The following is a 26,214-nucleotide window of genomic DNA, read 5'->3' as shown; positions in this document are numbered from 1 at the left end:
TTAGTTTATATTTAAAGACACAAATAAAAGAAAAGAAAGAACGTAGTGTTTTTTTTTAATATTTAGAGACTGTCATAATCTTTTTAAGAGTATTAAAACGGTAATTGCTACCAACATTTTTTCTTAGAATTTGTTTGTTTTCTTGTCTAAGATAATTCATTTTATATAAGTTATGCTCTGTTATAGAATAATATTAAGACTTAGGCGAAACCAAGGTAGGTCATCAAGCTAGAATTATATATATATATATATGTACATATATAGTACATGACTAGTAAACGCAGTAGACTATTATTACTAAAGCTCAATACATATTGTTGTCTCAGCGTTTGTTCCCTTGACAGAAGAAACAATAAAATAATTATAGTAATAATTAAGGTTATCGTGGCGTAGCGGCACAAGCGTGTGACTGTAAGCTCGACGGTTGTGAGTTCGATTCCCTCTGGTAACAAAACAAAGCGAGGCGTTGTGATCCGCCACTCAACACACAATGATACCTACATAATTATTCTGCCTACCTTGATATGCGAATAAGATTTAGTGTCTAGAATTCCGCAATAAACTAAAAGCGAGAAAATAAATAATTCATTTAGATGAGTGGGCTACGACGGCATCAATTTTCCAATTCCTAGCATGTTTTTAAAATTAATATACATTCTAAATTAGATAATTATTCCAGAAAGTAGCAATTGGAATCCAATTAGATTCTGTATTGCGTCACTTAAAAAAATCTTATAAATATTAATCTTCAGTTATGTCATGATTTTTCATTTTATAAAAAAAAAGGTTTTATAGCTTACTATGAAACCAGGTGGTAATAAAATAGGAAAACAGTGTGGATCGGGTCTTATAGCACTTGGGGCGACGCTACGACGAGATATTATAGAACAATGGAAGATTATATACATATATACAGTACAAAGGTATATACAATTGAGCGTATCTGTCTTTTACTAGCGCATAACCTTAGTCTGAGACGCAAAAGGCATTTCTATACTCACATACAGAACAAACTGTGAAAGTACATAGTATATATTATAGAAATTGTTTATATCTGTAATACATTTCACTACCAGAATATTAGTAAAGTTTCATAGATATTATTTTTCCATATGATTATTTACATAACACTTTAGATAAAAATAATAATTAGTAAGCAAAGCAAAAGCAAAAGCAAAGCAAAGTAGCCTATTATATTTTTTTCTTAATTGAAAATTTAATTTTAATTTAAATTAATATTTATTAAAATTTTGAATTATTTTATTATTATAGCTTTTAAAATCTTAATAATGCGAGATAATACGCGTCCCGAAAGTAAGCCGTAGAATTTAGTCACTCATCACGAATACTCTAAAAACGGCAGAAAGTAGAGTTTAGACAACAGAGATATATTCCACAAGTCTACTTAGTATAAATATTTATAAAAATTGTACTATATACATAATTATAATATAGAACAAATAGACAAAGACGTTTCATTATTTCCTTGAGTACAACGGACTTATGGCTAAGGACCAGCTGCTATAAAACCTGTTTGGCCTCGCACGATGTGAGCGTCTAAAGGATGTAGTTCCGGGAAACGAGACATTTGATATTTAATGAACTAATCTTGACCGTGGAATTACTAAATTAGTTACACTTAGATTTAGTGGAATAAAGATTTAAGTATTTAAAATTTTAGGACTTTTTTTTAAATCACGAAAAACAAAGGTCAACGATCTAGCAGCCACATTGTTATATAGAATCATTGTATGGAAATATTTTTTTACGCCATTTAATAAAAATATTTCTTAACGTATCTTTGCGAAATATAAAACGCACAATTTATAATTAAAGTTATTTATAATTACCTACACAATATATATTTTGTAGGTTCTAAATAATTTCCACTATTTCTTATCTGTTGTGTTAAAGCAGCTATTATAATCTACGTATGTAGAGAACTATTCTATATTGTCACTATAATTGGAATGTCTATTTATAATACACGCCCATAATTATAATAGTCACTGTTAGCGCAAATAGTGACTGTACAATTAATTAAGCCTATTTTCAAGGTTTACATTTAATAAGGGTGTTTACATTATGAGAAATTATATTTGGAAAAAATAATATAACAAATATTTTAAGTACCGTATGTTGTTTTATATGATTTATTACACGATTCAAAAGTATAAAAAATAATTTAAAAACTAATCTCATAGAATTCCGTAACTGGATATTTTGAAAAAATTACAGAGATTTCGTAAGAATTCCGAGAAACATTGCTGGTAGCATTTTTATTAAAAAAAATCTTTATATGGATTTTTATTATTTCACCATAAATTTATCATAAAAAAGTTTTCAAGCTCTACAAAACAATTGACAAATGTCACATCCATTTAGGGAATACGAAGATTTTTTTATTGTTCGTTTTTATTGTATGTAAGTTGACGAAATTCTGCCGTGCGCTCATATAATATTTATAAACTCTTTTCCACTAAATAATACATACGTACGTATTCCTAGTTTCATAGAAAACTATCAAGCCATTGTGTACAAATTACGCAAGTATTTCTTTGTTGCTGTAAAATTATACATATTGTACTTTCTCACAATTTGATGTAAAAGTTAGAAGCCTATATAAAAATTATTTACTTCACTTGATCTTTTGTATGCGTTACTTAGTAATGTCGGATAATCTTTGTCTTTTCTAAACATTTGAAATTATCTTTATTTTTTACTTACCATTTATGGTAACTTTCAAAGGTTCGACTAAATAAAATACGTTTAATTAAATTATTTATAGTATTAGATTAAAGATATTATCGTACCATATTATCGACGCGATCGTGGCAGTAAGGAAATGTGGAAATGCCATGAATAAGGCGTAGAGTAGAACCACCAGAAGTTCCAAATTCAATATATAATGATGTAAAACCAGATGTTTCCTTTTATCCTGCATAATGCGAAAAAACTACTGCACCTAGGAACTTTTCCTACAGATTTTTCTTTTATTTCTTGTTTTACTATTATAGTAGGTAGTTTCGGTTAACAAGTAAACTGTACCACAACCAAAACAAGAAATATATAACCCATAATTAACCTGTATATATACCTACCTACAAAAACAAAACACCTGACTGAAAAAGGACCACCCTCTGGCCATTATTTAAAGAGGTTAATTATGCAAATTCGCTATTAACTCAGTCACGTTGTCGTGCCCAAAATTCTGTGGACCCGAAAGGATACGACGGTCTAGAATTTAAATAAAACCTAAGTAATTCATTAATATTAATACAGAACACGAGCCTGTAGCAGATTGTTATTTGGTATTGCGTTATACAATGAATAGTTAGATGATATCATCACATCTATTAATTCATTGTATAGGTGACGCTTCAGGTTCTTTATATAATAAGTCTCATCATTTTAATGTGCAGGTTTTCTTATCATTATTTCAATATGTATCGATTTACTAAGAAAATATTTTTTCTTATATTTAAGAAAAAATAAAATGCGTATATATATAAACGTATTTAAGAGCGACAGTTCAAAATGCGTTTAGTTAGTCATAAATAAATATTTATAAAGCAGGTATTAAGAAATATTTTCTTAGACAAAGTGTGGTTTTGTGTTATTGTGTGGCAAAATAAATAAATATAAACAAAAATTGAAAACAAAGCTTTTTATTTCTAAACATTGATTTTATTTAAAAAATATATAATGGTGATATTTTAAAACACAAATTATACCAATAAAAATAGTAAATAACGTAAAAAGTAACTAAATATCCAACAAATTCCAATAGATTTTATTAACTTCATCACACATTTGACATGCAGAAGTACTCAATCCTCCCACATAGTAATATAACAGGGGTCTATAAAATTTAAACTCCATGTGGGCAGTAAAACTAAGGTGAAAGCTCCAATTCTGATAGTGAATCTATACCAATATTATAAAGTTGAACTTTGTTTGGTTGAATGTGCTAATCTCAATAACTAGTGATTGAAACCAGTACTGTACCAGTGGTCAGAGTTACTTATCACACTTGAGAATGTCTCATACTCAATTTTAAGTCATGTATTTTTATTTCACTACAATCAAGCCAGTAAATTAATTGTTAAGTTATAAAATCAAATTATAATACAAATGTTCAATAATATAAGATATAAATAACTATATAATGATTTCCATTCAAATACAAAACACTACATTGTCAGTGAGAGAACTCAACACTGCACCTCAGATTCATATCATTATTTGTCTCATTATTCAATAATGAATGCTACTGTATATAATATATATGGAAATAAAATTAAAATGAAAAGTTATTTGAATAATTTACATAATAACATAATTAAACAAGTTTACATATATAACAAGAAAGAATATTGTACAAAGTTATAAGTTTCTACATTTTTACCTGTAGGTACAACTTTTACACAGCCAAAATATTGTAAGGTAGTTAACTAAGTACTTCATATACATTACAGGTATCTGTACTAATATTATAAAGCGGACTAGTTTGTTTGGTTAAATGCTATAATCTCAGTAACTATGGTGTGAATATTTTTTTTAGAACCTAAAAATGCACCCATGTCTCTTGGACATTTTTCAAGTATCGCAAGTTCAAATCCTGCTACTGCTATGTTAATATTTTAAAGTTTCTAGAAGAAGTATTTTTCTTTCCATTTATGTGGGAAATAAACAAAAAAATACTATGGTTTTGTTACAAATGTGATACCTCATGTTTTTAATAAATAATAAAAACATAGAATCAGCATTAAAAGCAATGCTCCTTAATTCTAAAAGTCCTCTAATTAAACATATGTAAGTATGTGTATATCTACTTTTTATATTAAAGAGACTTTAAGAGAACTGTAAATCTTTCTCAAATAAAGGAAATTCATTCTAACATTGAGTGTTTACTTCGTCATGTAGTTTATAGCTGTTAAGAGTCAGTTTTCACATGACTGTCATAATTGATATAACATTAGTTCTTCAAACTTCCTGCAACACAATGTGGGAATTAAAATTTAAACTTACTGTAACAACATAGAAGTTTATATTATATATACATTTATTAGTTACACATATTTTTTGGAATAGTTCAAGGAATATAATTTACATACTAAACGATTGAAATGTGTATTTATTTAAACTTATCTTATCCAATAGCAATTTGAAGGTTTGTTAGGTAATAAAATTGAAACCAGTTGCAAAAAGCTTACAAAGTTTAGTTTAATTATTCAAGTTTCAAAAGTCTAGTTTAAGAATTCAATAAAAAATAGATTATTTAATGTTTTTAAACAAATGAACGTTGCAACTTGCATTATTTGCAAGTTGCTGGCTGCAAGCGTAAATTATAAAGGTGATTCAAGCGAAATCTTGCGTACGCCCACCGGTCGTAGACGTGTGCAAGCGGTCAGGCCGGTTCCTCACACCTACACGACCACTCTGTACACCGTAGTCGAGACATTTCGAAAGCCACACCGAAATACCACCCGGTCTACACCACGATAAATAAAAATAAAAATACAATCATTTTCAAACTAAAGCTCTAGTTCTGCCTCATGATCTATTAAAAAGTGACATAATTAATATTTTTTAAAGTATTTTATTGAAATATAACAAGTTAATAGCTTACAAAAGTCTAAAATCGTGTTACAAAATAAATAAAAGACATCCCAAATATTACCTTCATTGTCGTTGTTGTCGTGTGCCGCAGCCACCAAAACTCCAAAGCACAGAATGCTGAATAATCTCACAATCATTTTAACTGTTAAAATGGCACAGTTCACAGTTGTTTTTCGTCTGTAATAACAATTTAAACAGTCGACATAGTCGCACTATACAGTGACACTCGCGCCGCGATCAACGTACGGCCTTTCTTTCGCAAATGGCGGAGATGACGGATACGCTCATCGATTGCATTCGAGTCTGCGCGTTCCTCGAATTCGTGTCAAATATTTTTATACTGGTCACACTGAATGTGAGAATCGAAAGGGAGTTATGTAACTAATTAAAATACATTTTAATATTGTTTTCTTAATATATGATTTTTGAATGACTATTTTTAAGTATATTTTTAAGTTATATTAATAATTTATAATTTTTTTCTCATTTTTGATTGTGTCTGTCATTGTACAGGTAAGCACATGACGTTGATTGGTATCGTAATACACTAATAATACTAATAATTGCGCTATTATGATCAAGCGATTTCGTTGTTAGGCCGAATTAATTATTCTTATACTTTTTTAGTTTCATATATCCACGCTGCACATAACAGGATTGAAAGAGGGAACCTGGGAACCTAATATTAAGACACTGTTTCCATTAAGATATTTCCGTTCCCCTTTTTGCTAAATTGCTAGTGGAGCTCAACGCTGCGCTTTGCCTGATTGTAAGAGAGAGAAAATGAAAATAGATTTTGTTTTCTCTAGTGAAAATTGTACGTTTGTGTTTTTGCAATCCTTTTTTTGTTTTTTTACAAAATGTATTTAAGATAATTTTACATTCCAAAGAAGTGCAATATGTAATTGCCTTAATTGCCAACAGTTACATTCTACTTAAATAATAAAAAAATACAATGCTAATTATATCATCTTGGTCTTAGTTTGCAGAAATAATTTTTTAAATATTATTATTAATGTAAATAAAAGTTTTGCATATTATTGATTCTTTTATACGATCCAAGAAACATGAAAAATATTTATTTTTATGCATTTAATTATAGTGTTTTTTCTACTTATATTGGTTTGTCAGTTAATATAGTTTTATGTTGTGCAATTACATTTATGGGACCATAACAAAATCAAAATAACAAAAAACGACATGTGCATTTACATATTTCGTTGTTGTTGTTGCTCTTTATTTATGGCGTTCCGAACATACATATTTCTGTAACACCTTGTGTTCACCATAATATCCAGACAGTTTTCAAATATTTAAAGACATAAATTTATAGTCTGTACTAATTAATGTTCTTCCACCTAACACCAAATATGTGAAATACAATAATTTGAACATGGCAACACAGGAGTTTCGAAAGTTCAATTTCGCATGGCGGACGTGCAAGTGGACTCTGTTATTTGTTGGTGATAATTTCAATTATTATCTCTTAGAGATTCCTTATGGAAAGGCAAATTTTCATGCTATTATTTCTTTGTGGACGTGCTCTATTCATTCCTTAACGTTAGATAATGTTAAAGTGTTAATTTTAGTTAATATCGTCATAACTGCACTAGCTTCTTCACAAAATGGGAAAATGTGACGAAGCTAATGTGGAAGTTAATATGGGGGACTCGGCGTCCCCCATGAAACCTGATAACTTTACGTTCACTGTGCCCCCCGAGGCTCCTGTTTTTGAGCCAACACCTGAAGAGTTCCTAGACCCGTTGGCGTATATCAGCAAAATACGACCCATCGCTGAGAAGTCTGGGATATGCAAGATAAAACCCCCCGCAGTAAGTTATTTTCTTTGTCTCAACTAGATGCAGCATGACGTTTTTGTTGCAAAATCTTTGTCTCTTATTGCAAATTTACATCGCATTATAGTTTCTAACCCTAAATTTACGAGCTTAGAAAGCCTTGTGATGCAACCGTGTAACTCCCTTGACCAATAAGTTTGTTGTCCAAGTTTTATTTTAACTGTAAAACAGCAAACAATACGTGTTCGAATTGGCTTCGAATGCAGATTTGACTAAAAAATGCATATAATTATCGTTGAATGCACTCGCATATTGTTGGAGTAGGCTGGTTGCCATTTTGTGTCGTGCCCTCTGCCTACGATAGTTTAGATAAAAAAAGATGTATTTCGACGTAGTATTATAATTTGCCTATAGAATACGAATTTTCCACGTAGCTAAAAATTTTTTTCACAAATAATCCTGTAACTCAAACAAAAGTCACATTTAGCATTATAATAAAATTAAATAAAAATCTTATTATTGTGACATTCCTTACTTTTTTATGAAAGAAAATATTTAAAAGTAACATTAAAGTGTAAAATATGTATAAATTTACAATATTGAAACATCTTTTGTCACTAAGCCCAAAAGGGATGTAGCAAAATGCATGAGGTCACCTTATTACAAGAATATGGTTTATTAGTACTGTTACAAGACCTATTTGTAGTTTTTTGTTACATAATAATAATTTAATTATTTTTATTTTCTTTTAACCTAAATATGTGTAAAATACATAAACTCAATAATTTTTCAATAAAAAAATATGAAAAAAGAATAAAAATAAGTAATGCCATTTTTTTAAATATTTAAATTAAATATTTATATATAACTATTATGGTTGAAACACTTGTTATAAGTGTTTAAAGTCCTTTATAAACATACAATCATTTTCCTTACTTTAGATTTTAGAACATGTTATATGACACTTGTATAACATTATTTTGTAGTTTCTATTTATTAACATATTATTTAGTGGCCATTAGCATTCTGTAAATTTTACTTTAATATATAAATTAGTTTAAGGCAAATATATTTTAAAAAGAAAAGAACTTTTTCTTTCATTCTCATTGTCAAATTATAATTGTTTTATATTATCACATAAGAAATATAATTATGCACATTGTTCTATTACATGATGTTTGGAAATGTATTACTTATAACGTGTGTATGTAATGGAAAATTTAATGATTTGTGTGTTTGATTCCTAAATGAGGGAATAAGTTATTTAAATTTCTTTGCTATCACAAAAAGCAACCCAAAATGCAATATTTAAAAAAACTGTGAAGGGCATTAAGTATGTTAACACTCTGTCCCCCAGCATACTTAGTCAATGTGATGTTAAAAAATATATTAAACCAGTAGTCAAAAATGTTTTAATTCTAAATAAAATACATCTATAAGTGAGTTTGCATGCTAGATGTTGAGATTATTATAGTTAAGTGAACAAGAGTGATTAAAAAGCCTTGAAATGTTGCCAATCTAATTAATTAAACTAATCTTATAAAAAACTAACCTCAGATGGAGAATACAGTGAACATTTGCTACATTTTATTAGTATCTTACAGACTAACAAAAATAATATAAATAATTTTATATTAAAATTAATGCTCCGTTGGCCTTTGTGGTATAATAGAAAGCATGTAAATGCAGTGGTTGTAAGTTTGATTTCCACTCTGAAGGGATTAATTAATTTCTTTTTTCTTGCTTACTCTGTTAAACAAAGTGTAGTGGTGAATAGCTTTGAACATTGCTAGTGTCTTAAATTAGACAGAATGAAATATTTTTATTATGAGGGAGATGTTTAAAGCTCAATTGTTATTATTAATTACTTACCTTTACTTATTCATATACTGACTAATATATATTATATTATTAGTTTATAGTTGTACATAGTTTATTAAATATCATACTACTAACCTACAGTAAATATTGTTATAAGCTAATTAATTGTTATGATAAAAAAAAGTAGTTTTAAATTTACTCTAAAGACAAAATAATGTTAATTTTTTTTTATATCAACAGGATTAGTGAAAGTATTGATTATGAGATAAAATATAAACACACTTTGAATTATTTCAAGATTGTTTTTTAAGGTTGTTTAAACTAAATTGTTTATAACAAATATTAACATGAAACATATTTTGTGAGAAATAAAATACTGTTTTTTATGATTGTGGGTTAGATTCTGTGTAGTTGGGATTTGTTGTTTTAGCTTCACTTTGTTTTAGACACAGGGTACTTAATATTAAAAATTTCAGTTCCCCCACACATTGCCCAATTTTGATTGTATTGTATGGTGAGTGGCCAGTACCCAAGCAAGGACACGAAAACAACTTATTCTCTGAGTGGGGCCCACAAACTCACACTTCTTGAGCCCACAACTGTCAGATTTTACAGTCAGTCAGTCTTCAGTGTGCTGCTGTTATATTATAAAAATATTGTATTTAATGTATAAAATAATAATCTGTTTCCCACTTGTATATGTATTTTGATTATATTAGAAAATGTATATAAATAGAAATAATGAAATCTTAATTCTTAGGAGTTCTTTTTTTCTTTATGCTGATTCCCTTATGTAGCAAGAAAGTTAAAACAATCTGTTCTCACTTTTTCCTCATATTTTTTTGCCTTTTCATCTTTGTGTTATCTTCTTTACAAGAGAAATAAAAATTACCTATGTTTTAAATTCTATCTACATCTATATAGGCTTGACCAGTAAGTTTAATTTTAAGGTAAATTGTAACACTACTGTATATTTTACTTAAAATAGGTTTTTTATACTGTAGTTTTTTACCAGCTTTACTTTAAATATTTATTATCTGTAGATTTTGTTTTTGAACATATTATTATTAATGTGATAGAAAGTGACCTTATTAAACTAATTATTAATAAAGTTATCCTCATTACAGCATTGGCAGCCTCCGTTCGCTGTGGATGTGGACAGACTGCGTTTTACACCCAGAATACAGCGATTGAATGAATTGGAGGTAAAATAATATTTTGAAGATTTATTTTTTATTAGGAGATATTGATGTTTTATTTTTTTTTATATTTTGTTAAACATAGATACTTAACTATTTTGTTCAACAATAATTTATAGTTGCTTAATGCAATAGAATTAAACAATGTTCCAATTGTTATTTTGAAATAGTCATTATGGCACAATATTTGTGATATTTAAAATGGGACATATTGATTTAAAATTGTAAATTAATATAGCTTCAGAAATAATGTTTATTGTGCAACAAACATACCTAAATTTGTTTTAATTTATTCTCTTTTCTTTTAATAATATTAATTGATTTTTCATAAAAAAGATATTGCATTAAACTTTTAAAAAAATATCATGTATAAAATATATGATTAAATTTAACTTATGTATTGCTTCAACAGGCAATTACACGAGTAAAACTCAACTTCTTAGACCAGATAATAAAGTTCTGGGACTTACAAGGATCAGTACTCAAGATACCGACTGTTGAAAGGAAGCCATTAGACTTGTATGCCCTGCACAAAATTGTACGGGAAGCTGGTAAGATTTAACTCTTTAACAATATATACTTTTATATTTATAACATATATTTAAAAATTAAATAATAATCTTCCTACGGTGGTACAAGGCCATCAGCGGCTAGGGCAGAGTAAGGAATACTCTCAGAATACGCGACAAGTTCTTAAGTAATACTGCCTCCTGTATTCGGTTCTTAATTCCTATTGTCTACATCTATCTATTTAGAGATAAGCTCTTAATTAATTTGAATGAGGCTTTTACCTTTTTAATATTATTTAATTCGGTCCTGTTATGTTCTGTTCTTTGGTTACGGTATGACCAAAGTAATGACTTTGGGCAAAGGAAATGGAGCCATCCTTCAGGCCACATTGTTTATTATTTTTATTTTTTGTTTACTTCCAATATCATTAACTTTAGGCAGTTTTTGAACTAATTTCGAAAAGTAAAGACTTTTAAGAATTTTTTTAAAGAATGATAAATCAAAGAAATCTGAGTTTTGAATATTAGTACAAGATTTTTTGTATATTTATTGATATTGTGATAAGACTTACAGTGAACTTTGACTTTATTATTTTCATACCTGTGCATAATATTTATGGGATATTAAGATAACATCTGATCTCAATCAGTGCGACTGTAAACGTGACGGATTGTGAGTTCGATTCCCACTCGAGGAAATTAAATATTGAATATTTTCATTTGCTCCCTCTGTTAACGAGGCAAAGCCCGGCGTTGATTTCCTCAACTCAACGAAACGCCTCCAGAATTTGGCAAAAGTAGAGAACGGAACATTTTCTTTCATAAAAAGTGTCTTAATGGGAACGGACACTCCATTAGCACTAGGTTCAGAAGTTTCTTATGCCTACCCCGCTATATACGGGATAAACCGTGAAATGAATAAAAATTGAACCGACTACCATTGACCTATTAAAACCTATATAATTGACTATATAATTGTTTCGTGTCTAATTTTCATTTCATCATTTTTCATCATTTAATAGCACAGTATCCAAGATGGACTGTTACCGTTAGATTTTTTTCATATACTCTATGAAATGAAATTCTAATATTTGGATATCACTAGAGACATGAATGGGCCTTCAATAGAATTTTCATGGAATTTAATGAATAAATCTTGTTGCTATGATAAATTATTCATCTAAATCCAGAGCGTTTTAGTATAGCAATATACTCAACACATGTCTCGAAATTGGGGGAAAGTGGAGGGTAGAGTGAAATGGAGTGCGTTAACACTAGGTAACTGCTTTTTATGGTAATATCACATTATTTATGGTAATATAATATCATATGTCAGGTAGGTAGGCATAGATTTATGTCTAATGTCGCCAATACGATTCATGGTAGCGAAAAATATCTGTTTCCTTTACAATGTAGGTGTATTTTTATTGTAACGTTTCATTAATCTATGATATTATTCTTAGCTTTTACAACATTTTTAATTCAATGTTTGGGCAAGTAATGGAAAATTGCGTGAGTATGCGTCACTTTTCTTATTGGTAATTACTATTAATAAATTGTAGGAGATATTTATATTTTATAGTATAATACCAATTCTATTATTGAAACTACATTTACTTTACTTTTCACGACTCATGGATTCATCGTATATTGTTATACATTTTTAGTGAAGTGAAAGTGCACAAACACGAAGAGTTTGTTGCTTTGGCCTTTGTTATATCCAGATAGTTTATATGTAGGTATGTATGTAACTACTTAAAATTCTTCGTATTAGAAGGACCCAGTAATCCTTGTAATGTATACTTAAAAAAAATATTTATATACATTATATAATCTGTAGTATACAGTGTACCATCATATTTCTTAGAGACTCGGCTCGTTTCATTAAAAAAAAACCAATCTTTTTCATTTCACTTGGTTTCAGTCAATAAGTGTTGTTATTTACTCACGTTCCTACCAAGGAACTCCCCGATGACGAGCAACGTGATATAAAACACAGAATATGTTATTGTTTCATCATAATATTGCCGTTTTAGAATTTCTTTACCTGTTTTGAATTCGTGTGGCGTAGCTAATAATATATCTCTAAGCAACACTGTAGGTTAATTTTGGAGAAGCAGGAACAGATGATATTTTATCTGTTATAGTGTCACTCAACACGAAATGCTGTGAATTGGGGCGGAAAGTGAAGAACGGAGTGTCTTGATAGATGTCTTTGCCTGGCCTGGTATGCGGGATAAAGCGTGAAACTGCATTATATAGTTATTATTAAAGTTTAAAGAATCTTATTATTTAATGGCACTTCTCATTTATTGTAGTTATAGTTAGTTAGTAATAAAGCTATAAAAGTACAAACTTTTATAATTTACTTTATTACCCTTTCACCTAACTATTCAATTATGCTCGTTCCACATCCACTTTTGTAAGTACAACGGTAGCGTATAAAAGCGTTTCTACGATTTGTTAGTATTAGAAACAGGAAATGTTTGCAACCGAGTTAACTTTTATAATATAGGTAGATATCTTAGCTTCACACTGTATCCAGTATATAGCAGGTTAGGCTAGGGAAAGTTAGTGTTAATTCATTTCGTTTTTAGGCAGAGTGAGGGAGCTTAACTTTTAAATAAATAATGATATGCAACGTTGATCGAACGAGTTTCCAGGAATAGTATTGGTCGAGTACAGACCAGCTCTCAATTTATAATAGATTTCACTGTAAAATGTCACTGTAATGTAGGTCACGTCGATACTTTTATACTTACACAGCCCGGGCTTTTGCTTATGTTATTGAAAATATTGTATAAACTGTAAATACAGTATAGGTACCATCGATCGGTGGCCGCCGGTCATGCAAGTGCTTGACGGTGACGGCTAAATATATCGCAGTTCGTACTTTGTAATATTTTTTTGCCTACTTTTTGGTTACTTGCTTTTGATTATTTTAAAAGGAAGAATATTGAAATTTCCCTAATGTTTCTGTCTATTATTTGAAATGTATAGCGTTGTTTTTTTGTTTCATTATGACTCTAGGTAATAACATAAGGGATTTGAACTCTCGCCCCTTCACGTCCAAATGCTCAAGTATACTAAAGAAAGACTATGAGCAATTATGCCCTTTTCCTTTTTTTGAATAATGAAATCATGGTTTTTTTTTATTTTTACAAAAATATTATTTTGTAAATAATTTCCTACAGGTGGTTTCGAAGTATGTTCAGCAGAAAGAAAATGGTCAAAAATAGCACGTCGTATGGGTCATCCCCAGGGGAAGGGGATAGGGTCCATTCTCAAAAATCACTACGAGCGCATACTCTATCCATACGACGTGTTCAAGAACAACGGCAGTATGGGTGCATCTGCGGAAAGTAAGGAGACGGTAAGGATAACAATATATATTAATAATAGTATCAAAAAATAAAATCAAAATAAAGCCTTCATGGCAAGGCGATGGAACGTCTGTCAAGTACGACAGTTAAAGAGTTCTATCTATTACTATTACTTCCTCGTACTGGTAACAAGACAAAAGCCGTTCTACATGCAATGTCTCGAAATTTTGCCTGAAAGTGGGGAATGTGATTTCTTAACATAAGGTCTCTCTGCGTACCCTTTTATTAGTGAGGAAATGAAATATTTAATAGTTTCATTTCTTCGTTCTGGTAACGATGCAAAACTCGCGTTAAATTCCGCCACTCAACAACACAGAATGCCTTCAAAATTATTCGGAAAATAGCTACCGTGCTTCTGCTTCCGTCCGTAGGCATATATAGCGTGAAACTTTTAAGAAATTAATTTTGTATTAACATTCTGGCTAATATATTTGCTATTTGTTTTGCACTCAACAAACAATATTTAAAATACAGACATGGGGGTTTGTGTCCCAGCATCCAGGAAATCTTTTACATCTCTAGATTAAAAAATAAGGTTAAATAATTATGATTACTGTTACAAATATAAAAATTATTACAGAAAAAAATAGGTTATGTTATAAATACAATAGTTACTTTAAATCGATTGATATATAAAGTAAATTACAACATATGATTAGTGTTAATCTGGCCAGGATTCGCCGACTATAGAGTACTCGCGTACTCGTTTGTGTTTTGAGTGAAAGAAATAAAGAGTGAAAGAGTAGGTAGTAGATAGATATAGTATGCATGTATAGGAAGGAAAATAAAATGTCACTGGAGTTCCTTACTTAACGTACCTGTAAAAATTATACTTAAAATATTTTGACTGAACTGAATTGTATCTGTCTCTAAATATCGAACGTGTGTATTAAGTGCTCTTCGATGTTCGTCGCGACTGTCAATGTAAATATCGTGACATAAATTTGTCGAATATTATAATATTTCTTGAACATATTATTAATAATTTACGTTCTCATCTCCAAATTTAATGGTCACAGTAGAAATGAGTTCAATCTCATTTCATTTGCATGGACTTGCATGCTCTCTTTATATGCGTGATATGAATGTTAAAGGAAGTTTGTGTCTTGCTTTTCAAAATATCTCTTTAAAAAATCTTACAGACAACCATTAGGGTTGTCTGTAAGATTTTTTTTTCCATATTATTTGTATTTTTAATATATTCCGTCCAACAGAAAATCGAAGTAAAAACAGAACAAACGCCTGAGAAAGCAGGTCGTAGATCAAGTAAGCCACCAGCGGCGACTCCGCCCCCACCACGTCGGTACAAAAGTTCGGAGCCCGAGCCCGCTGAGGGCAGCCACACCGAGGGCGCTCTACCCTCTATTGATGAAAAGAAAACACCCATTAAGGAGGAGCCCGGCGAGGCTAGACGTAGTAAGTTATTATTTAGGGAAGCATTACATTATTAATAATACATATAATAAAAATGTAACTTATAATTGATTTAAGTTACATAAGAAAAGCTATTATGGGGGTATTTATATATCAATGGACCATACATTTTTTAATTTTTTATCGGTTTGTCTGTGTGTTTATGCACATTAATGTAGCTGGTCGCTAGTACGGAGTGTGTGTATGTTGTGTATAAAAAGAAAAATCGGAGATCGGATCTGATCTGGATTCGGAAAAACGGAGTGTGAACACTAGCTTCCCTCTTCCTACCCTGCTGTGTGCGGGGTGTCAGTTTAAATACATAATTCTAATTATCGTATAGAAAAACATATTTTTATAGTTTTAAATTTTCCTCACACTCAACATTTCCTCCCCCAGGTCCACGTGAAAACAAATGGATGTCCCAGCCGGGAAGCTGCGGAGCACGCGCCCGCGTGCTGCGCTCCACACGCCTGCGCGAGCACCGCCTCAGCAACATGACGGTTTCGGTGACGCCCGCTCCCCCGCCCCTTGCCCTGCATCCTGATGATCCGGTAAAATAATACTTTGTTGTTTTCTTTTTGTTCTATATAGAACATACTCTATATATATTTACATACTCTAATAATCCTAATGAATCCTAACAAAAAAGTAAAAATAACAAAATATTTAAAAAAACTAAAACCCCAAAAAAAAATTTTTTTTTATTATGCGAGCGTGAAGTTGAGAAATAATATATTTTTTATTATGCTCTCATCCGACTTTGCGAGGTTAAGTCAAAAATATTGCATACATTAGGTTAATTCTATATATTTCCCAGCTATTCCCTGGATTTTTATGAGAATCAATGGAGTGTCTTAACATTCTCTCTACCTACCTACCCTGCTTTATGCGGGATCGAAGCTAAATAAAAACATTTAATATAACACCCAATTCTAACAATATGATTTTTATATTTCTACAACAGCTCGCAAAATACATGTGTCACGTGTGCGGGCGCGGCGACATTGAGGAGCAGATGCTGCTCTGCGACGGCTGCGACGACTCCTACCACACGTTCTGCTTAGTGCCGCCGCTGGCAGACGTGCCCAAGGGTGACTGGAGGTGCCCCGTGTGCCTCGCTGAGGAGGTGAGTGTAACCTGCTTGATGGTTATGATGTCCTGGTACTGCTAGTGTATTTGTTAGGGGAAGTATAGTAATAGTACTATATAGGTGTAATAGTGTACTGAGTACAACTGACCTGAACTTCTGCGTTTATTCAGTCCGAAAGAAAATAACTAAAAATGCCTTAAATCAATTTCAATCTGCGATGTCATCTACAGCTAACATCAGGGCGGCCACGATTTGTCGTCTTAGTATTGTAATTTATCTAATTTTTGGTTCTTTTTCGCATCAGGTATCAAAACCAACAGAGGCTTTCGGCTTCGAGCAAGCGAGCCGCGAGTACACATTGCAACAGTTTAGCGAAATGGCTGATCAGTTCAAGTCTGATTATTTCAATATGCCTGTACATGTAAGTTCTTTGTTATAATTACTTTCAAATATAGTATATTACTATTAAACAAATGATTATTTTATCGAAAAATCTGTATGGGATCCTATATTATTTAAAAATATTTATGGAGATGTTATATAAATATCAAATATTAGGTAGTGTAAATTGAGAGACAGGTGGTGGCTTGGGTTTTAATGAAACACACAAAATGTAATTATTTTTTTATTAAATATTTAAATAAATAATTAAGTAATTAAATTTCCCAACCCTCTTTGCTTCTGTGTTTCTATATACATATATAAAGCGAAGCTATATGTGTTTCTATATAAATTACTTTATCTAGTAAAAGATTATCAATTATTTATCAAATAATTTTCGAACTAGCGAGACAAAGCGAGGCGTTGAGTTCCGCCACATAATACTCATGAAGCTGATATTATCCATTGGGTGTTATGTTTAGTTAAGGAGGGTGTACAGGAAAACGTTACGGGTTAATCAAATACTTGAATGGCCACTAACCATGGCAACCAACTACCTTATAAAATTATAATTATTTAATTATATTCTCTTTAAAAAAAAAGATGGTGCCAACATCGGCAGTGGAGCGTGAATTTTGGCGCGTAGTGTCGTCCATAGACGAGGACGTTACAGTGGAATACGGGGCTGATCTACACTCTATGGATCATGGCTCTGGTGCGTATTTCTATATTTGAAATGAAAAAACTTTTTTTTTTTTAAAAAGGTAAAAGGTTTTTTTGGTAAATGTATGGAATAGTTTTATAAAGATGCTATAAAAAAGCACTATAAAAATCTTGTAACTGCTCATGTTTTTATCTGTCATGCATTAATTAAAAGAAACATTACCTAGAACATAAAAATTCAAATAAGTGTAGGATACGAAAATATTTCTTTTTCTTAGAGATTATTTGGTGAACTATCTAAAAGGACAGTACCGCAACCAACTGATGTAGTGTACTCAAGTGTTTCTGTTTAGGCTATAATATTATAAGTAACCACTTATAGAATAAAATATTTATTACTTTTAATTTATACAGGTTTCCCAACAAAATCCAGTGCACATCTCTACCCTGGTGAACAGCAATATGCTGAATCGAGCTGGAACCTAAACAACCTGCCCGTTCTAGAAGGTTCCGTGTTAGGACATATCAATGCTGACATATCTGGGATGAAGGTAAGACAAACTTTAGAATAATAATTTTTAATGAAGCTGGAGTGATCATGCGCTTATTGGAAACTGTGCAAGCACCGATCAGTTGATATTATAGTTTGTAATAATAATAATAAAAAACACTTTATTGCACAAATGTGATTTTCTTTAAATAACACTAACACTGCCTTCAGATGATATTCCTATCCTGAATCAGAACAGACAGATAGGAGCCCCGAATCGTATCCGCGGATATACGTTAACGTTTCTGCACATCACTAATGCATGTGTGCATAGAAAACAAGTTAATTATTTTATTCCCCTATTAGATCCCGTGGTTGTACGTGGGCATGTGTTTCGCGACGTTCTGCTGGCACAATGAGGACCACTGGAGCTACTCCATCAATTACTTGCACTGGGGCGAACCTAAGACATGGTAAGCTTTAATGAAAGCTTATTATCTTTTATGAGCTTACTGTTTTATTAAATATATTGTATAATATTTACTCATTTTTTATAGGAACTTGATCACAAGATCTAGGTCAATCACGATCTATATAATACATTTAAGTTTTATTTCTGTCCACAACCAGGTATGGAGTACCAAGTTCAAAAGCTGAGCAATTTGAAGCGGCAATGAAAGCGGAGGCTCCAGAGCTGTTTCAGTTGCAACCAGATTTGTTACATCAACTGGTTACTATTATGAACCCCAATGTGCTGATGAAGGCTGGAGTGCCCGTTTATAGGTTAATATATTTAATATTCTACTTGTAATTAATTGTATGATGATTTTGTGTGATGATTCTTCTTTATTCAGTTTTCTGCCATATTTTTTTAAATATACATAGGCTTACTTTTTGTTTTCCATTTAATATACGCTTACAATATCTTAAAGTATTTTTTTCAATATTGGTTTTATAGTAAGTATACTATAACGACAATATTAAAAAATATAAAATATTGTCAAGGTACAACTAGTATTAGGTAATTGTCGGGGTACTAGTAAGCTGTACCCAGCAAATTCATAAAATTGAATTTTGGTGATTCCTTTTTTAGGAGCCTACACTCACCTAAGGACATGGCGAATTTCATCCTTCTTATATAGACGATTGTATGCCAAAAGGGATAAACTTTTAAGAAAGTTTTATTTTTAGAATTCCAAAATGGAAATAAGATTCGTAATAACAGAATATTTTACTTTTATACAGGACGGACCAACACGCGGGTGAATTCGTGATAACATTCCCGCGCGCTTATCACGCTGGTTTCAATCAGGGATATAACTTTGCTGAAGCAGTCAATTTTACACCAGCAGATTGGGTTAGTATGAGTCTAATGTTACTTTCTTGATTTTAAGATGTTTTAAAATTTTTTTTGGTAGATTTTTCATTATTTATAATTTTATTACGCTCAAAACTAAGTTTAGCTAAATAAACATAATTAAGATGTCTAACTGCACTCCATAGATAACTCATTAAAGTCATTACATATTATAAAATATTTTTCTACAGACTTTTCTTTATTTTTGCTCTGTAATATAAATTTATTAATATAACAATACTCAACAGCTTAAAATGGGACGCGAATGCATCACCCACTATTCAACGCTACGCCGCTACTGTGTTTTCTCACACGACGAGCTGGTATGCAAGATGGCGCTTGAAGCGGACTCCCTAAGTCTAACAGTGGCGTTGGCTGCCTACAGAGACATGAGGACCATGTTGCATGATGAGAGGAAGTTGAGAAAGGCTTTGTTAGACTGGGTGAGTGGTATTCCTAGTGTTTTTGATTTCCGTCCGTCTTTCGCCTCGTAACGCTCAGTAATATTGTATATGTATACTGTTTTGTGGTTTAAGTTTGGGTTGGTACAACATGATGCTCATGTTGAAATGGAAATAATTTTCCAACTTTCACAAACATAATTGCGTCATATTATTGACAATCCGTGAACTTTGCTCTGTCCTGAGCTTCTCACCCGCACTGTGACTCCATGGTAGCCTTCCATTAGTTTGTTCTTTTTGCATGTAGGGTGTAACGGAAGCCGAACGGGAGGCGTTCGAGCTGCTGCCCGACGACGAGCGCATCTGTCACGAGTGCAAGACGACGTGCTTCCTGTCGTGTGTGACGTGCTCTTGCACGCCACACGTCGTGTGCTTGCCGCACCACCACCGTCTCTGTGCCTGCCCCCCTCAGGCGCACAAGCTAAGGTGATCGCATACATACACACACATGCGCGTTTATACACATACATGCAGATATACTCACGCACTTTGTACACTTACGCGTAGTTGTACATATACGCTTACATGCACACTCACGTACATTTGTACACACATGTACATTTAAGTACATGTGAACATACACACTTTATATCTGTAGACCCACTCTTCGCATTTTTTCTATACAAAAATTGTCAATATAACAAACTTAACTAATTATTTCTTTATTAAACAGATATCGTTACACATTAGATGAATTACCTGCCATGTTAGAAAAGCTAAAACGCAAATCAGAACAGTTCCGCGAATGGGCAGAGGCAGTACAGAATGCTTTGGATCCTGACACGCCTAAAACGTGCGATTTGGATGGACTTAGGGCTCATTTGAAGAGAGCTCATGATTTAAAGGTAAATGGTTAATATTTTAAAAGATATATATATATATAGATATATATATATATATATTTTGAAGTGTAAGTAATGTTAGTGTAGAATGATTTGTATTGTGTTTGTTTTCTGTTGTTTTTCTTTTTTATTTCATGCATGTCAAGTTAGCCTGTAAGTGGGGTATACAATTAATGTAGTACTCGCGTAAGATTGTTTTTGTTTTTAGTGTTTGTATTATTATTGTATACAACGTTGGCTTCCTATTAAATAAAATAAAATAAAATAAAATAAAATATTTTAAAAGTATGATTAATATTTTTCGTATTTTTTGGGTTATATGAAAAAGTTTAGTCAGTTTGTTATAAAATTATATATATATATAAAGATATGTAGTTATATGTAGCATATTTTACATATATTAATAATAATAAATTTAATTACAGATGCACAAAACGGAATTGGTACGAGCTTTAGAAACGGCAATCGAGGACGCAGAGAAATGTGCCTCAGTAATACAACAGTTAGACTTGAACAAAATGCGTACGAGGACGCGCCATCACGATCCTAAATATAGACTTTCAATACACGAACTTACTTTGTTTGCCGCTGAGATTGATGGGTTGGCTTGTGTGCTGCCTGAAGGTAAGTTGATGGAATTGACAATACTGATGGTACTGACATAATAATAATGTATTTAAAGTGTTTAAATTAGACAAATAAGTAGAAAAAAAAAATCTGGGGAAATTTCCTTCAACAGTGTGTGAAAGTTAATATTACCCACCATAAAAGTGTATTAGCCAATTTGCGGCCTTTGTTGGTGTAGCTTTACAATATTAAAGTATTTGTGCACAATAAACATTCTCTGATTATATTAGACTGGTAAAAAGTACAAACACTTATGTAAATATGGTAAAAATCCATTTAAATGTAGTTGTTTGAATATGAATCTTACAAACGTTAATAATATTTTATAAAAATAATTGAATTTTCATTTTATAAAAATAATAATAATTTATAAAAATAAATAATATATACAGGTTCAGCAGTTAAAGAAGTGTTGCGGCAGACAGCGGAGTTTGAAGACCTAGCCACAGAAATACTGAGCAAAGAACTTGATGAATGTGACGCGACCTCTGTTAGGGAGTTAGAAGAGGTATGCGTGGTTTATGTGAAAACATGAAATAAAATTAACAAATATCATGAATAGTTCGGAAGAATAATATTTATTCCTTAAATTGAACTATAGCCCACTATGGTTGGCTTTAATTAACTGATTACAGTAACTGTAGTATTTAAATAGTGAGTAATGGAAGCAACAAAAAAAATGTTGTCTCAATAATTGTTAACATCGTCATGGCGCAGCGTCTGATTAAACTCGTCGGTTGTATAGGTAGGATTCCTACTCTTAAGAAACAATTTATTTTCATTTCCTCGCTCTGGTATCAGGACGAAGAATGGTCTTGAGTTTCACCATTCAACGCACTGGAGCGGAATATCTTAACAAAATATTTTCTTCCTACCTCTCTATATATGCGGGATACAATGTGAAGCTAAAATAAAATATATAATATTCAATTTTTCACAGGTGGTAGACCTAGGTTCTCGCCTCTGTATAGTACTCCCACACCTATCTGCGCTCCAAGCACGACTACAACAAGAAAAGTTTATCGTATCAGTCCACATGCACAAAGAAGATTGTTCTACATTAACTCCAGAACTTGTGGACAAATTGCTAGTTGAAGCTGAAACTGTGGTGCCTCACAGACGGGTTGAGACCGAACGGGCGACCTTATATAAACTTAAATGTGAGTGAAATAGTTTTTTTTATTCTAATGGTGCGGGATTTAAACCCGCAACTTTTTGACTAATGTTTCTAAGTGTTTTAATTTGTTACATACAATTTATTTACAGTCCCTGCCATTGTTATTATTAATATTTCCAGTAGCATTAAATACCATTAATAAATTTTAACAGTACAAGTGGAAGATTGGGAGAAACGCGCCAAAGCGGTCCTCCAGGATTCGAATACCACTCCTGCTACAACAAAACCTCGTGAATCTGAAACCACTGAGTCAGAAGAGCATACGACGTTGGCGGAATTAGATGCCTTATTAGCGGAAGGCGAAGAAATTGAAGCCGCACTCCCTTCGCATCACGCATTGCACGCTGCCGCTGCTCATGCAAGGGATTGGTTGGCTAAGGTTAGTTTTTTTTTAACTTCAAACTATCTTGCATATAGCAAGGTAGGCAGAAAAGAGCAGAGCCTCAATTTTCATATTATAATTTAAACTGTAAAACTACCTTGATTACTTGTTGTGGGTTCGATGCACTAGAAGGGAATGAATTATACAATATTTACATTTTCTTCCCTGTGAAAGAAAGGCGCGGCGTTGAGTTACGCCATTCAACACGTAATATGTCGTCAGATTGGCGATGCGAGAAGAACGGAGTGTTTTAATTCTAGGCTCACTTTGCTTGCCCAGCTATATGTGTGATAAAAAAATAAATATTTATAACGAATTATTTTTTGTATGTGTCCTATGTTTGGATAGCTTTATTATTTTAAACACATTTCTCAACAGGTAGAAGAAATGCAATCAAAGGAACTCTACCCCTACATGCATAGTGTAGAAGCATTATCTAAAAAAGGTGCACAAATACCCATAGCGTTGTTAGAGAAGAAACACTTAGCGTCTGCCCTGCAGTCTGCCAAGGACTGGCAGAGGGGTGCAGCTGATATGTTTTTAAAAAAGGTTAGTTATTAGCCTTGCATTATACAAACATAATAGTAAAAGTTGTTTATTGTAGTAATAAGTTTATATATGTGAGGAATGTTTTATAAATATTTTAAAATATAGGACCAGAGAGGGCAGTTATGGCGTGGGAGCACAAATTTTGACTGTAAACTGACTGGTTGTGGATTCGAGTCCCACTCGAGGAAATGTAATATTTATTTAAAATTTATATTTCCATTTCTTCGCTTTGGTGTCGAGGCAAAGGGCGGCGTTGAGTTGCGCCACTCAACACGCACTGCCTCCATAATTCGGCGGTGTCCTCCATAAGTAGGGAACGGAGAGTTAATACTAGGTTCCCTGTGCTCGCACACAATAGGGTACTATTGTGCTGCGGGATACAGTGTGAAGTTGATTTTTTAAAACAAATATCTACATATAAATATATCTTCTATTTACTTCTAGAACTGGCAGTACTCCCTGCTCGAGGCACTGTCCCCCCGCACGGAGGGCACGGGGCGAGGGCGCAATGCGCGGGCGCGGAGCGAGCCTGCTTTGCTTCAGCACTTCAGCGAGGACGCCACGCCCACGGAGATAGTTGCCGCTTTCAAGCACGCCGAGCAGAGGGAGCTGGCCGCTGTTAAGGAGCTAAGGTATGAACAATATGGTTGACGAGTCGTGGATGCTGTAAAAAGTTAACTGTAGATGCGGCTGCGCAGATTTTGTTTTTGTTTTATTTTCTTACTTTTTATAATTTTGAATAAACAGCTCATATTTTTAGCCCTTTTTATTATATACTATAAGCTGTTTACTGTATACTGGTATTAAAAAAACATGTTACAGTAACACTTTACAGTATACTTTTCTGATCTTCTACTTCATTATTACTCACTCCATAATTTTTTCCAGAACTCAACGCCGCGTTTTGTTTAGTTACTAGAGTGAATAAATGAAAATGATATAATACACTTAGTTGAACCCACAAACATAACGTTTTCAATCAGAAGCTGTGGTGCCGCACCACTATGCCCAATAGACGCATTTATTATCATACTAGCGGACGCGCGCAGCTTCGCTTGCGTATTTAAGGGTGAATTCTAATTAACCACGAAACATGTGTTCAATGAAATATTTTTAAGTGTCTAAATATCAAATTTTATAAAAATCGGTGGCGATTTGAAGATTTTTCCATACAAACTTTCAACCACTTATTTGCACCCTTAGGGGGTGAATTCTAGAAAACCATGAAACATGTGTTTAATTATATACGTTTAAGAGTCTGAATTTCAAATTTTATAAAAATTGGTGACGATTTAAAAAAAAGCCTATACAAACTTTCAATCTCTTATTTGCACCCTTAGGGGAAGAATTCTAGAAAACGATTAAACACGTGTTCAATTAAATACTTTTAAAAATCTAAATTTCAAATTTTATTAAAATCGGTGCCGATTTAAATTTTTTTCCATACAAACTTTGAACCCCTATTTCACCCCTTTAGGGTTAAAATTTTTCAAAAACCCTTCTTAGTGGATGTTCAGAATACGAAAGTAAACTTTTGTCCAAATGTAAGGTTTCTACCATCTGCGGTTACGGCTGTGCGTGCGTCTTACCTCAGTCAGTGAGGACAAGTCCTTTTATATATATAGATAATTGGTTATACGTTTTTTGCATATATTTTTTAAATTAACAGAGCAAAGAACATGCGCAAGGAAGTCCGGGCGCCGCCTACAGCTGGGGTCACCTTTTGTCTCTGTCAGAAGCGGCAATATGGAGTTATGACGCAGTGTGAACTATGCAAGGATTGGTTCCATGGTATGTCATTATTGTATTAGTTACATATAGCTTACTACATCTGGACTTAATGAACATAAACATAGTTTCTAATTAATTTTCAAAAGTTATTAATTCAAATTATTGACTAATAAAATCTGAAATTAAATTATTAATTGAAATTATTTAGTCCAAGTTTAGTCAGGACTGTCCTTTTGTTGATATACATGAATAAGGAAGTAATGGTTAAACAAAGCAAATGTATATGAATAATAATATAATAGTGATGAGGGAACTTTGTATATCAAAAAAGTGATCAATAATAATAATTAAACAAAAGACACCATTTATTTTCTTTCTCATCTAGCATCATGCGTTGCTTCGGATCGTGAGGACACAGAGGAGAGAGATGAGTCACCGGAAAGAGTGGAGTTGCCATTCCCCTGCACTGAGACCAAGTTCTTGTGTCCGGACTGTACGAGAACCAAAAGACCGCGCTTGCACAGGATATTAGCTTTATTGGTACTTGTGTTTTATAGCTTCACGATGTATCCCGCATGTAGACGGGGTAGGCAGAGTTTCTTTAGTCTACATTGTGTTACTCACACACCACCGAATTTCCGACACTGTGTGTGTGGTGAGTGGCGAAGCTCAACGCCGTTCTTAGTTCAGTTACCAGAGCGAGGAAATGAAATTATTA

The 26,214-nt window shown here is 32.3% G+C and overlaps 2 protein-coding genes across 3 annotated transcripts in view; one reads left to right on the top strand and one right to left on the bottom strand.

Annotated features, from left to right (window-relative positions):
- The window catches only part of Cals (calsyntenin 1), a 164,957-nt gene extending 159,051 nt beyond the window's left edge, over window positions 1-5,906 (bottom strand). Inside the window, exon 1 of one of the 2 annotated variants that reach the window (XM_085201356.1) lies at window positions 5,684-5,906. In XM_085201356.1, the coding sequence (XP_085057482.1) occupies window positions 5,684-5,759 (76 nt within the window). In that variant the 5' untranslated portion in view covers window positions 5,760-5,906. The remainder of the gene's footprint in view (window positions 1-5,683) is intronic. The other variant, XM_085201355.1, reaches the window with a different exon arrangement.
- Window positions 5,907-7,035: 1,129 nt separating this feature from the next.
- Window positions 7,036-26,214, top strand: part of Kdm5 (Lysine demethylase 5) — a 28,914-nt gene continuing 9,735 nt past the window's right edge. Inside the window, exons 1-24 of the mRNA XM_085202056.1 lie at window positions 7,036-7,454; window positions 10,367-10,444; window positions 10,851-10,989; window positions 14,142-14,320; window positions 15,545-15,746; window positions 16,143-16,297; window positions 16,711-16,872; window positions 17,141-17,257; window positions 17,821-17,932; window positions 18,295-18,431; window positions 18,737-18,843; window positions 19,001-19,153; window positions 19,616-19,727; window positions 19,976-20,170; window positions 20,436-20,614; window positions 20,862-21,033; window positions 21,456-21,654; window positions 22,050-22,165; window positions 22,598-22,817; window positions 22,987-23,213; window positions 23,595-23,765; window positions 24,210-24,397; window positions 25,435-25,556; window positions 25,882-26,036. Of these exons, the coding sequence (XP_085058182.1) occupies window positions 7,248-7,454; window positions 10,367-10,444; window positions 10,851-10,989; window positions 14,142-14,320; window positions 15,545-15,746; window positions 16,143-16,297; window positions 16,711-16,872; window positions 17,141-17,257; window positions 17,821-17,932; window positions 18,295-18,431; window positions 18,737-18,843; window positions 19,001-19,153; window positions 19,616-19,727; window positions 19,976-20,170; window positions 20,436-20,614; window positions 20,862-21,033; window positions 21,456-21,654; window positions 22,050-22,165; window positions 22,598-22,817; window positions 22,987-23,213; window positions 23,595-23,765; window positions 24,210-24,397; window positions 25,435-25,556; window positions 25,882-26,036 (3,804 nt within the window). The 5' untranslated portion in view covers window positions 7,036-7,247. The remainder of the gene's footprint in view (window positions 7,455-10,366; window positions 10,445-10,850; window positions 10,990-14,141; window positions 14,321-15,544; window positions 15,747-16,142; window positions 16,298-16,710; window positions 16,873-17,140; window positions 17,258-17,820; window positions 17,933-18,294; window positions 18,432-18,736; window positions 18,844-19,000; window positions 19,154-19,615; window positions 19,728-19,975; window positions 20,171-20,435; window positions 20,615-20,861; window positions 21,034-21,455; window positions 21,655-22,049; window positions 22,166-22,597; window positions 22,818-22,986; window positions 23,214-23,594; window positions 23,766-24,209; window positions 24,398-25,434; window positions 25,557-25,881; window positions 26,037-26,214) is intronic.

Source organism: Heliconius melpomene, chromosome 18 (genome assembly GCF_056956725.1).
Source record: "Heliconius melpomene rosina isolate 202511_hmr_F chromosome 18, ASM5695672v1, whole genome shotgun sequence".
Classification (NCBI taxonomy): Eukaryota; Metazoa; Arthropoda; class Insecta; order Lepidoptera; family Nymphalidae; genus Heliconius; species Heliconius melpomene.
Note: the sequence above shows the minus strand (reverse complement) of the source record. Positions and strands in the feature narration are given on the sequence as shown.